Consider the following 13,307-nt stretch of genomic DNA (forward strand, 5'->3'; position numbering starts at 1 on the left):
GCAGTTACACAATGTTGTTTGACTCCAACTCCCATCAGCCCTTGCAAACTTGGCCAGAGGTCAGGGATTATGGGAGTTGTAGTTTGGAAGGCAGCACATTGGCTACTCTTGGCTTAGCAACATGCCATAAATGGACCCGTGTAGCCTGCGCTGGGACATAGCTTTATGTGAGCAGGTGGTTATGTATAAACTAGTTCCGCTGTTTTCTAAAACTGACAGTATAATCACTTGGCTTTTTACCCCTAAATTGTGCGCATCATAACCTTGTTTTCCATCGCTTCGGATTGTGAATTAAAACAAACAAAAAAAGTTAAAACAACATACTGTAGACGTATTTAAATTGGTCAGCATCACGCTTTAAGGTCCAGTTGTCTGCTCTGTGAGGTCTTGAGCTCTAAACGACCCGCCCATCCTCTCAAGTTCAGTACATCAGGCAATCATTTATAAAGTGGGTGAAAAAGCCAGATCAGGTGCCAGAACTACATTATGCTAAGTGAAATCAGCAGAGTGAGTTAGCCATTTTAAAAGGAGCGGAACCACCCCCCACCTATGGTAGGATGGTAAATACTGATGGTTTTGCTTCTCTCCTTTATTTCCAGCTCGTACCACCATTTAAACCGCAGGTGACGTCTGAAACGGACACGCGGTACTTTGATGAAGAATTCACAGCACAGATGATCACTATCACCCCTCCTGATCAAGGTAAAACTGCTGTGGTTGTCATTATAAAGACTTATATCACGCTGTATCACCAGGTTTGTCTTAATGAAAGGATTGTGTGCACTGACAGGGATTCAGCCAGTATCTCCCAGAAAGCAAAGACTTAAATCTAGTTCTTTGGAGTTTTATCGAAAGCACTGCAGATCGAGGGTTGGGAACCTCTGGCTTGTAGGCCAATCTCAGCCCACCATGAGGGCTCAGCATGGTTGAGAGTGGTTCAGATGTCAACTGGAAGAGAGGAGAAGGGTGATAAATCCTGCATTGGCTATGCACGTCTTTTCTCACCCAAGCCAGCCATGATTTAACCCCTGCCTCCTTAGCTGAGCAGGATCCCATGCAAACCTGTTTCTGATTCAGGAAGGGCATTGCATTGAAACCCCCTCCAAAAATAGAGGTTTTTCAACCAGCTCCTGTTTGAACCTCTGGTTTTACAAAGTCCAAACAGGAATGCTGGGCTGGTTGAAAGTCGTTCTGCAGGCTCCCCTTTTTCGACTTTGTTTGGCTTCACCTGCCTGTTCCCAACTCCCATCTGCTCCAGCCAGCATGGCCAGCAGTCGTGAATGACCCAGGAAGTCCCCTTCATTGGCTAGACAACCTGTAGACTTAGCTTCTTGAGACAGAGAGCCACAATGTGTGCATTTTGAAGTTGCCAGGTAAACTAGGAGTGGACGAAAGATAGAATGAGAGCCTCTTGGAGATCACTGGGAGGTTCAAAGTAGACAAAAAGGGGTTTCTGAATCCTAACAATTGCAGCAACAAAACTACTTTTTCCAACTATATTAGGCTGCTAAGGTAAAGAAAGGTTAGGAACATAGGAAGCTGCCTTGGACCAAGTCAAAACATTGGTCCATCTTCCTCAGTATTGTCCTGACTGGCAGCATCTCTCCCAGGTTTCAGGCAAGGGGGTCTCTCCTGGGGATGCCACAAATTGGACCTGGGACTTTTCTGCATGAAGCCCCTAACTCCTGTGTGAAAGGACTGTGAGCTCAGTTTAGTTCTGGTACTGAAAAGCAAAGCCCCCAGCTCGGAATATGCTCAGAGGCACCCTGTTTTTTAATTCTAAGACAACGCATCTTTTTGCATCTAGCTCTGGTTAGTTAGGTCTTGGGTAACCAAAACAAAATTAAACAAAGTAGATCCAACAGGCCTGAAGTCTTTCAAGCCTTGCTTGTAAAGCATTATACGCACTGGTATCTCAGCAGATTAATAGAATGCTTTCTTTCTGCTTCCAGATGACAATATGGATTACGTCGATAGCGAGCGACGGCCGCACTTCCCTCAGTTCTCTTATTCGGCCAGCGGAACGGCTTAGTGTTTCATTTATCCATTCACAGGAACCAATCAGACTGCATTTTGGGGACCTTATAATTTCGACGGACACTAGAGATCTCTCTACGATACATGATTTGCAAACTATGTTTGTACTACAGTTTAGTTGAATTTGTAGGAAGCCTCACAGGTTGTATATTTAAAACAATCCTGATGCATTTTTGAATCGGAATCTCTGAAGCGATTTTGAGGAAGGAAGACAAAGGATCCACTCATAGAGCGCAATTGAAAATGTAAGAGAAAGGCTTTTTCTTCCGAAAAACGACCTTTTTTTGGTTTTTAAGAATATGCACCAAAACTCTTTTATTTCTAGCAGTTTCAGATTTTCCATTATTATTTGGTTTTGGGGGTTTTTTGTGTGGAAAAAAGTAAAAAAGATGAAGTTTAAGGTTTTCAACCTAGCAGCAGCAACAGCAGTGACCATTTGAGAAAACCTCTTTTTTTTTATTTATTGCATACCATTTCATTATGTAAGTAGTGAACCTGCACTCTGAATCATTAGATATATTTAGGATGAGAGACAGATTTAGGTAGTGCAATACAAGCAACAATGCAAAAATAGTCTGGACAAACTCTGGAGACAACAAAAGGTTCAGCCGCTATTTGGACAGAAACAAAACAAAAAATGTCAGCAAAGTTAAGATACTAATTATAGGAATGGCACTAATGGCCTCAATGAGGTAAACTATCAGCAGAACTGATAGTTATGCTACTACACCTTCTTAAAAGACAGTACAGTTACATATCAAACAGAGCTGTATGGAACTTGATCCATATTCTGCAGTGCACTGGGAGGTAGTCTACTAAAGGCAGTGAGTTTTAATTATTCCCTCTGAGTGTATTTATCTAGGTTTAATCTTGCTGAATATCAGCAGATATCCACAGGCATTTTCTCTTGCCATGGCCCATGTTGAAACCAGCAGAAGTCGTACAAGGGTCTTTCTGAACTCATCTTCCCAGAATATTTTCTCATCCCAGTTTCCTACTAGTTGTGCCTTGGAGAAACGAGCCAGTTTTACCAACTTCAACTGGGGGGGGGGGACCACAAACGCTTATTAGTTGCAGAATTGACCAGCGGGGAGAGGGGTGGGCAGGCATGCCTGTATATTAAATGACAAAAGGAAAAATGCCGACAGCAACCGCACAATATTCTTAAGCGACGAAACATCTTGCCAAACAAGTTGACAAGTCAAATTTCAGGCAACGAAGCCATAGCTTTGTTCGTATATTTATAAAAGGCAGTTCTAAAATGGGAACGTGAAATGCACGTTGATATTACTACATCCATGTGTTCCGTCACATGCTTCGGTGTACATTTTTAATGATTATTTTTAGGGGGGTGGGGAGGAAAGCTCGGTGGTGACACCAGCACTTGGATCCAGGGGTGGGGAATGCGTGGCCCTTTGGACGCTGCTGTGTTTGCTCTCAACAACATCCATGTGCCTGCAAGTTCCCCGTCCCTGGTGAGGAGAAGCTCTGCCTTTTGCAGTTGCAGATGGGTGTAAAAAATATTAATTGGGTGAAACTTCATGTGTTCGAAAAGTGAACTCTCTCTTCCCCCATACCCTCCCCTTTATTATCACTTTGTTTTGCATTTTCACAGAAGCCACCTCATTTTGAATCTGCCAGACATTTGTAACTAAATTGTCTCTTTGCCTTTTGACACGGGCCAGGATTTCTGAACGCTTGCTTGTGCCGCGAATGAGTTTATTCAGTTGTGGCTTTATGTTCTTTTTAGATATGCTTTTGTTTCTGTTCTCTTACCTGTGCAAAAAAAGTTGATTGAATATACTGCAGTCCCTTAACACTTATTTTTTTTAATTTGAAAGGGAATATACCCTCAGTTTTCCCTCTACATGAAATCCCATCATTTTGTGTGTTCTTTTTTTGTTTTGTTTTTTTACAACATTCAACTCTAGTATTTTTACTTATGATATGAAAGTTTCCCTCAGAATACTTCAATAAAATGTGCTTTAACAAGTTAGCTCGGGCCTTGGCTTTGGTGGAACAATGCAGACTTTTGAAAGAGCAAAACTGGATGCAGCCTTTTCCCCTGCCTGCTGTGCAATGGATTTGGGAGAACCTTGCTAAAGGCTGAATTATCAGCCTGCTATAAGAAGGTGGGGCACACAAGCTGTTGCCAAGGAGCTACAATAGAATAATCAGCAGACTGAGGTGTGTGTATGATTTTACATTATACATAAAAAATATATACCTGCCATCAAGGGGGGGGGGGGGAGAGGCGAGAGCTCAGCCGTAACAAGAACTTCATTTCCAGGAAATACAAAATGGGAAGTGTTTAAGGAGTGTCTCATTAGCAGGACTTTGATTGCCACAAAGATCCCACGACCGGGAGATTGGTCAGACTTGGTACAGAGATGTGCAAGAAGCAATGCTGCTGAGCTCAAGCGAGCGAGTGTGAGAGGAGGAGGGTGGGAAGGGGGAAAGCTGTTTGGGGAAATGGGGCTGAAGCCTGAGAAAAAAAGTCTCTCCAAAGAGAAAGCTACTACAAAGGGTTCACTTGTGCAATAAAATCTGGCTGACAGCAGCATATGAGGGCTTTTAAACCACCACCACCCCAACGCACACACAAAAGGCAACCTTTCAGATCCAAAACCTGCTTTCCAACAGTGGATTTTTACTACTTGGACATAAATGTGGCAGCTCTAGCTTGAAATAAAGCACTCTGATAATTAATCAATCCCAAAATTCAGCCTGCTATAACTTGCTCTCCTGCATCATTTCCTATCTTGACTTTTTCCTGATTGAAATTGAAATACGTTATTGTCACTTGAAATACTTTATTGTCACTTGTACAACTTGTATACAGTGAGGTTACACAATTGGGTGTCCAATGTGAAACTGATAGTTAAAAGTACCTAAACCAGGCATCCCCAAACTGTGGCCCTCCAGATGTTTTGGCCTACAACTCCCATGATCCCTAGCTAACAGGACAAGTGGTCAGGGATGATGGGAATTGTAGTCCAAAACATCTGGAGGGCTGAAGTTTGGGGATGCCTGACCTAAACTTTCCTACTTATCTGTCCCCTATGTAATGCAACTGGTGTCATGAACAACCACTTGGCATCATTTGTGAAATGACTTGTGACCACTTCCTGTGTAGTATCAGGAGAGTCTACAAGTTTGTGGTTGAGCCTCTTTGAAGGTTATGTGAGCAGGGTTGTTTCAACTTTTCATGTATACCCAAACACTCTTACTTGGAAGGAAGAGAGTTAAAATAAGTCCTATGAGTCTAGGTTTATAAAAAAAAATACATAGAACAATTTAGATGGCTCATTTCTTCAACAAAGCATTACTTAAGAACTGGGGGGAAAGAGACAGTCATTCACAAACTGAATCTGGACAGTCTGTTTAGAAGCAGTATTAGATGCTGCAAACACAAGATGCTTAAATGATCCAAGCCACTGAAAAAGGAGGTTTACCGTGAATACTTTGAATCAGATTCTGACCACATCAAAGTTTAGGGGCATGGGAAGGTCCTTTATTCAGTCAGATTACTGACCCCTGTAGTTCATTTTTGTCTACACTGTCTGGCAACAGTTGTCCATTTGTCTCAGCCCTATCTAAAGACGCCACGGATCGAACCAGAGACTCCGCATCTGAAGAATGAGCTCCCTCTGAGCTTCAGCATTCCATTACGTTGCATTTCTAAGGAATTGAATAAAACTCCTCTTCCGCCTAATCAGAACAGATGCCAGCAAGGCTAGCCAAATGCACCCTCCACGAGAGATAATATAAAAAGTTTATTCTATTAAAATTACAGTTCTAGAAATATACACTATTTATAAAGCGGCACCCCAATGTCACAGTAGCAAGACGGAGGGTGGGGCGGGAATTGTCCACCTATTTAAACAAACAAGTTCCTTTACAGATCCTGGAGATAATTATGTCCTTAAAACTTAGTACTGTCGTTTCGAGCATTTTAGTCTTCAAACATGGAGCAGCCATTGCAAAGTATTCGCTCGCCAATGTCATCGGACCTAGAAGAAAGAAGGCAACAGGCAATTCAGTGCACCTTTGTGTTCTGTACGGTTTAGGAAGAGAACGCCAGCTCCATCACCTCTACCACATGCAAAGGAAGTCATGAGGTTGAATAAATTAAGCTGTGAGGGAATAATAATAATAATAATAATTTATTATTTATACCCCGCCCATCTGGCCGGGTTCCCCCAGCCACCAAAAAACCAAAGAATCACCTTGCTGGATTAAATCGAGGCCCACACCAGAATAACCTGTACATGCAGGGTGCATTTAGCTACAGTGGGCAACTGCTTTGAGAGATGAGACAATTAATGAAGGGCAGGTATAACTGTGAACTCTTGCAACAAATTAAACAATGGAACAGTTCTCATGCAATGCTAAGCCATACAATGACTAAGCAAAGTATGTGGATACTCATAGGAACATCATAACCCTGCTTTGCTCCTCCCCTGCTTAGTTCCAGGGAGATCAGCAACAGCAGGAACAGGTAGTGTGTGGGTATTTGGAGGCAAAAATCACCTAAACTCACTCATGCTTACTCATGGTTCAATTTCATGTTGGCTGCAGAGGAGCTTATCCTATATAATAAAGTCCAAGTGTCTCTGCGTCCAGTCCCTGTGTCACTGGGTTTGCGCTACTGCGCATGTGCCCCACGGACAGCCGTTGGGACTTGGAACGCAGAGACACTTGGACGCCGACGCCGCATCCACGACGCTCCCCTGCGGCCTGGCCTACGGGGAGGAGGCTCGCCGGCCCCGGGATCCACCCACCGCCACCTCCTTTCCGCCCCTTGGTTGCCTGCCACCATGGGCGCTGCTGGGAGAAGGAGAGGTGTTGGGGCGCTAGAACGTATGTGAGAGGAGCGGCGGGGCCGCGGCCTTCCCTCCCTCTCTGCGCTCAGCCGCAGGGCATGACAGGAGAGCGAGTTTGTTTACTTGCGTTCCTGGCGCACCCCGCAGCCAAGCGCAGAGAGGGAGGGAAGGCCGCGGCCCCGCCGCTCCTCTCACATACGTTCTAGCGCCCCAACACCTCTCCTTCTCCCAGCAGCGCCCATGGTGGCAGGCAACCAAGGGGCGGAAAGGAGGTGGCGGTGGGTGGATCCTGGGGCCGGCGAGCCTCCTCCCCGTAGGCCAGGCCTGGCCAAGGAGGTGGCGCCGCAGCCCCGGCTTCTATAGCCGAGCGGCGGGGTTGCGATCCGGCCTTGCCGCTGCCGAGACACGAGCTTCGGGCCGCCGCCGCGATGGACCTGCGGATCCTGGAGCCCCGCATGCGGGTGCTGAGCCTGGCTCGCAGCGGCCTCTGGCTCTACACGCACCCGCTGCTCAAGATGCTGCTGCTGCCCCAGCGAAGCAGGTGCCCCACCGGGTCGGGGTCGGGTTCCTAGCGGCATGTATGCGTGTCGTGCGTACGCACACTCGCGTGTACCGTGTTTCCCCCTTTTTAAGACACAGTCTTATTCTTTTTTTTACTCAAGAAAACACACGGTGTCTTATTTTCAGGGAATGTCTTGTACCTTAAGGCCTCCTCGGAGGGGCCAGGCAGCTGGCTGGGATGCTGCTGGGCGCTCTGTGTGGCGCTGCAGCAGCAGCTGGTTCCAGGCACCAAGGCAGCAGGCCGCTGGCTCAGTGCTTCGTCCGGCACTGCGGAGTGCTCCTCTCTGCAGCTGCCGGTTCCGGTAGCAGGGCGGCAGGCAAAAAAACCAAAACCAAAGAGGCCAGGCCGCTGCGCTCCGCCCAGCGCTGCAGGGCGCTCCGAGCCCTCGGCGCTGCGGAGCGCTCCTCTTTGCAGCTGCCGGTTCCGGTGGCGGGGCGGCAGGCAAAAAAGAAAAAAAAAGAGGCCAGGCCGCTGCGCTCCGCCTGGCGCTGCGGAGCGCTCCGCAGCCGCCGGTTCCGGTGGTGGGGCGGCAGGCCGCCTCAGGCAGGCAAAAAAAGAGAGGCCAGGCTGCTGGCTCGGGCGCGCGGAGCACCCCGAGCCTCTGAGAGCCAGCAGGACGAGGAGGAGGCTTGCCGGGTCGTTGCCCAGCAGCGCGCGCGGAGCGCCCCGAGCCTCCGGCAGCCAGCAGCAGCAACAACAATCGCAGAGGCTCGGGGCGCTCCGCGCGCGCTGCTGGGCGACAACCCGGCAAGCCTCCTCCTCGTCCTGCTGGCTCTCAGAGGCTCGGGGTGCTCCGCGCGCACTGCTGGATGCTGACCTGGCAAGCCGCCTCCTGCTCTTGCCGGCTCCCAGAGGCTCGGGGCACTGCACCATGCCTCAGCCCCCACAGCACTGAGCGCGCCTCCTTCGCCTCCTCTTCCCCAGCCTGCGCTCGAGGCCACGGTGCGTGCAGCCGCCTGCTGCCCAGACTTTTTGTTCTCCGCCCCTCCGTCTCGCCCACCTCGAGCCTCACATTGTTCGCCTCTTCGCCCGCAACTCCCTCCCGAGACGCGGAAAGCTGCTTCGCGCGGCAGCATCTGCTGAAAAGCAATCGACTCTCGCGCCCCCTCGCCTCCCCCCCCTCAGGAGTCCAGCGCAAGGTCCGGCACTGAGCTCTGCCTGCGGGGCCCCGAGGATCCGCGCACACCCTTGCCTCCCCCTCGGCGGCCCTGCTCAGCGGTAGCCCACGCCGCTTGCCGGACACCCCTCTTCGCTGTGACTTCTTTCTCTGCTTTACTTCTTATTTCTATACTCTTGCCGCGGCGTGCTGGGTCCCGCTGGCTGGCTGGGGCACTCAGCAGTCTCGCTCCTCGGAGGTATGGCTTATTTTCGGGGTATGGCTTATATTTCCTAAACGCTTAAAATCCTGCTATGGCTTATATAATGACTACGTCTTAAAATAGGGGAAACACGGTACCAAGGGGATGAAGGAAGACAAGAGGTCTGCTCTAGCACCCGTTATTTTAATGGGCTTCAAGATACTAGCTTATGTATATTATTTTCCTCCCAAAGCGGCCCAGGCTGAGAAGCCTCCCTATTCGGCCCATGAGGCTGTTGGTGCCAAAGCCAAGCCCCTCTCCTGCCCTTTACCTGTAGGCCAGGTAAAAGGCTTGCTTCCTGGCAGAAGTGGGGTTTTCACACGGTGCTAATCAGCTGGTTGCGAGTGCTTGCAATGACTTGTGCCTTTGCTCGCAAGTTTGATTTGCCACACTGTTAAAATAGCCTGCAAGGGCTGGGGACTTGGCTCACTGGTGGCTGGAAGTGGTTCTCCAGCCCCGCTCCAGGACATGAGAAAATTTCTGATGCCAATATTTGCAGGGAGTTCTGCTAACCTAGACTGCCTTTCCCTCTCCTCGATTTTCTTAATATTATCTAAGTTCAAACTAAAATCTGAGGTTCAAAGGCCATTGCATATATCTCACAATGTGTCAATGCTTCCTTGCAGCTTTTGGCATACGTCCCACTTCTCCAAACCAATTTTGCGGGGAATGCTATTACCAACCAGTTTGCTACATTCAGCATGCAGAGTGACCCAAACCAACTGAAGGAAGTTTTAACTCATGCCTAGTCTGCATGGACACTTACTCTGTAACAGAACACAAGGAGCAAGCAACTACATGGCAACAGCTGCAGAGTTTACTGCAATTCTGGCATATGTGCCGATCGCACTGAGAGCAAGTTTCTTTGACGTCAACTGTTCTTATGCACGAGGAGCAGGCCGTGGAAACGCATTCCGGCAGAGCTGTGTAGAAACGTACAGATTGTATGTTAGAACAGATTTGAGCATCAAGTGTCAGAAAAAGCACCCATTTCAGAAAGCAGATCACAATCTTCAAGCCATCTACAAAGAATTGTAGAGTTGGAAGGGACCCTGAGGATCATCCATTCCAAGGCTCTGTGATGCCGAAATCTAAACTAGATGATACATATGGAATCCTATTGAGCTGCTCTGAAGGGAGGAATTGTGCCTGCTGTTCTTCACAGAAATGCTGCAGACAACTTGAATATGCCCTGTGAGCCTCAGTTTGCTCCCTACGCCACACAAAGATCAAGGCTTACAGTTCCTCCAGAGAAGCCCAACTGGAGCAAGTCAATTGCTCTATACATGCATATCACAGTTACACTGAACTTAACACTGCAACCCAATAGAAGAAAAGTGAACAGAAACAGAATCCACTGCACAGGTACTTGAAAGCTGGCTAAACTTGCTTACCTGTTTCTCTTGCACAGGGCTGTATAAGTTTTCCATCCTGCCCAATTAACATTTGTCCACTGCAACTAAGCCGAGAGCAAACTTCTGGTCTGCCTGCAAGCAGCTCTGGAGAGTGTGCTCCCGCCGTGCTGCCATTCCATGTGTTATCCATGTATGCCTGGGCACCCCTGAAGAGCAGTTGCTTTGTTTTCTCTGCAAAAAAGGACAAGGTGGGAATGGTAACAGAAAACTATCTCGAACTGGTTTCCCACTCTACTGAATATCATCTTCCCCAAGAAAGAAACATTTCCACCACCACCTCAAAGCTATTCTGCAACAGCTTTTGTTTCATTGGTAGAGCATGAGACTCTTGATCTCAGCGTTGTAGGTTTGAGCCCAACATTGGGCAAATGTTTCCTGCATTGCAGGGGGTAGACTAAATGACCCTTGTGGTACCTTCTACTCTACAATTCAAAGATCACTTCAAAGGAGGAAAGGAAGGCTGCTTCTTTATGCTATCTACAGATCACTCGCTAGGTTCTGAGAATGTGAAGTAGCTAACAACTTGCCCAGATGGCAACAACCCAAGTAACAGACCCTACTTTCCCAGCACTGTATCCCCATTCAATCCCCCATTATGAAAACACCAGTCCACATTTCAGCCACAGCTCATTACTCACAGGATAAAGCACTGACCCCAGATTCCTCTCACACAGGAACAGAAACATAAACATATGCAACTCATCTGCACTTTGTATTTTATCAGCTTATTAGAACACAAACTCTTATGACCACCAGTTGTTAGTCAAAAATCTTTTTATGTCCAAGCAATAGCTTATACAGTAATAAGAACCTGATTTCCCAACATGCATTGCATTCTTATATTTAAATGTGTAACAGATATACCAGCTTTGTCATTGAAAGGTTTTTATGTTGCACAAATCCCTGCAACTGTGTTAGTTTGTGGCAGAAAGAACACTGTGGCAAAATTAGGGCATAGGAAATGCCCCGTGGGGTGAAAATGAGGGGGAGAGACAGAAGATTTGTGTACAGGGAGGGCGGGAGGATATATGCACTTCCACCCAATGCGTGGCCATGCATTCATGTGCACAAAAGCAAAGCTGTGTGGCTTCACACACAAAAACCTACTACACCAGAAACACAAAGCACACCAATGTGTGACGTAGATAAAGACACATGAATAAACATGCAATTAAAAAGAAAGCGAGGTACAATGGAGATCAAACCAAATTAATTAGCAAGGAGCTGAAAATCTTAAAATCACATTGGAGACTCTACCAAGAGAGATCACACTGCAGAATGTAACCAGGATTAAAGTTAGGAAGTGCAATGCAGAGTGGCTCTGCAGCAGGAGTCACCAACTTTGGGGGGACCTTGGGCACCACACACACACACACACTTACAATCAAGTACACAACTTATTCTTTTGGTTAAAATAGAATGCTTCTTTCAAGCCTAACTTCAAAGTGGAGCGGCAACCACAGCTTTATGGAAATGTTTATTTCTATCCATTTTGATTTGCATGTGGTTTCCAAAGCCAGGGGAACTAGGCTGTCACAGCCTCACCAGCAACCGCTTGTGTTTCCTTGACAGGTTAAAGAGGAGAAAAATCTCTCTGCCCCTTTGCTGAGTAGGTGGGACGTGGGTGGCGCTGTGGGTTAAACCACAGAGCCTAGGGCTTGCCAATCAGAAGGTCGAAAGTTCAAATCCCTGTGACGGGGTGAGCTCCCGTTGCTCGGTTCCAGCTCCTGCCAACCTAGCAGTTCAAAAGCATGTCAAAGTGCAAGTAGATAAATAGGTGCCACTACAGGAGAAGGTAAACGTCGTTTCCATGTGCTGCTCTGCTTTCGCCAGAAACAGCTTTGTCATGCTGGCCACACTGACCTGGAAGCTGTACGCCGGCTCCCTCGGTCAAGATGAGATGAGCGCCACAACCCCAGAGTCGTCCACGACTGGACCTAAGGGTCAGGGGTCCCTTTACCTTTACTTTAATCCTAGTTCCCTCTTGCAAAAAGGCCCCATTTTCAGACCCTGATTCAGCATCCACAGAAGATGCAAGAGCACAATAGCATTGCCTAAGCGCTAGTGCCTGCAGGGGAGGCCTTTGGGGTAGAAGTCCAGAGCATTAAGGCAGCAGAATCAGAAATCTTCCTCCCAAAACACAGCAGAGCTGGTCTGCCATGTGCTTCATCACACAATACCCATTCCTATCCCAAAGAGGCGAAGGCAGTTAAGAGAAGTCTGGTGTGTAAAAATTGCCTAACTGTAACACTAATTCCTGGGCGCGTGCAGAGTGCTCTCCTTTCATAAGGAAAAGCAGGCAGGTTCGAGGTCAAGCACCTCTATGCTTAGAAATGCAGGGCGAGTGGGTGGGGTGTCTCAGCTTCAAGAGAGAACCCACTGGTCCCTGGGCATGTGCCGAAAGAAAGACCAGGCAGGGAAAGGATGAGAGGTGCAGCAGAGGAGAGGGAGGAAATCTCTTCAAAAAACGCTCTCCATGAAAAGAACCACAGCGCCTGGGCATGTGCAGAGTGTTTTCCCTTCAGAGGAAACAAACACCAGGCAGGTTTGAGCTGTGTGCTTAGCAGAGAAAAGGCTGGGAGATGTGGAGACGGAGGAATCTCTTCACACAACTCTCCCCTCAAGAATAAAAGGGCCTTTGCTCCATTCTGCTCCTTCCCCTACCCCCACCCCGCTGAAGCGTTCCGTTCTCGCGAGAGAATGAACTCAGTGCTCGCGAGAGTGAAAAACTGGTCAGGAAGCGGCGCCCTTGACCAAAGTTTCGTCCTCGGGAGAACACGGTTCCGAGTCCCTCCCTCGCGCCCGGCCGCCGCCGCCTCCTCACCGAAGATCTCGCGGCGGTAGCGCTCGCCCTGGACGCCCTGGCTCAGCTCCCTCAGCCTCACGCGGGTCTTCAGCTGCACCGGGGAAGAGTCCCCGAACGGGCAGGAGCGCTTCGGCATCCCCTTCCCCTCACGTCACGCGCCCGAGGAGACCAGCGCCGGCAGGAAAGCGCTTGTTTTTATGTAGCTGGCTGGGCCCTCCCGCGCGGGAAAATAGCAGCGGCGGCGGCGGCGACTCAACACAAACTTCTTTCAGATCTCGCCGCCACGCCCCCACCTACTTCTAC

At 48.4% G+C, this 13,307-nt stretch overlaps 2 protein-coding genes across 10 annotated transcripts in view; one reads left to right on the top strand and one right to left on the bottom strand.

The window, feature by feature from the left end:
* AKT1 (AKT serine/threonine kinase 1) overlaps window positions 1-4,033 on the top strand; it is a 101,389-nt gene extending 97,356 nt beyond the window's left edge. For all 9 annotated transcript variants that reach the window (XM_035104871.3, XM_088673615.1, XM_088673624.1 and 6 more), the window contains 2 exons: window positions 600-702; window positions 1,953-4,033. In XM_035104871.3, coding sequence (XP_034960762.1) covers window positions 600-702; window positions 1,953-2,032 — 183 coding nt within the window. In that variant the 3' untranslated portion in view covers window positions 2,033-4,033. The remainder of the gene's footprint in view (window positions 1-599; window positions 703-1,952) is intronic.
* Window positions 4,034-5,791: 1,758 nt separating this feature from the next.
* Window positions 5,792-13,307, bottom strand: SIVA1 (SIVA1 apoptosis inducing factor). Its single transcript, XM_035104848.3, has 4 exons — window positions 13,023-13,307; window positions 10,178-10,369; window positions 9,550-9,706; window positions 5,792-6,050 (listed from the first exon to the last, which is right to left on the bottom strand). The coding sequence occupies exons 1-4, from the start codon at window positions 13,138-13,140 to the stop codon at window positions 5,993-5,995; spliced, it is 525 nt and encodes a 174-aa protein (XP_034960739.1). The 5' UTR covers window positions 13,141-13,307; the 3' UTR covers window positions 5,792-5,992.

The sequence above is a fragment of the Zootoca vivipara genome, chromosome 1, assembly GCF_965207765.1.
Source record: "Zootoca vivipara chromosome 1, rZooViv2.hap1.1, whole genome shotgun sequence".
Lineage (NCBI taxonomy): Eukaryota > Metazoa > Chordata > Lepidosauria > Squamata > Lacertidae > Zootoca > Zootoca vivipara.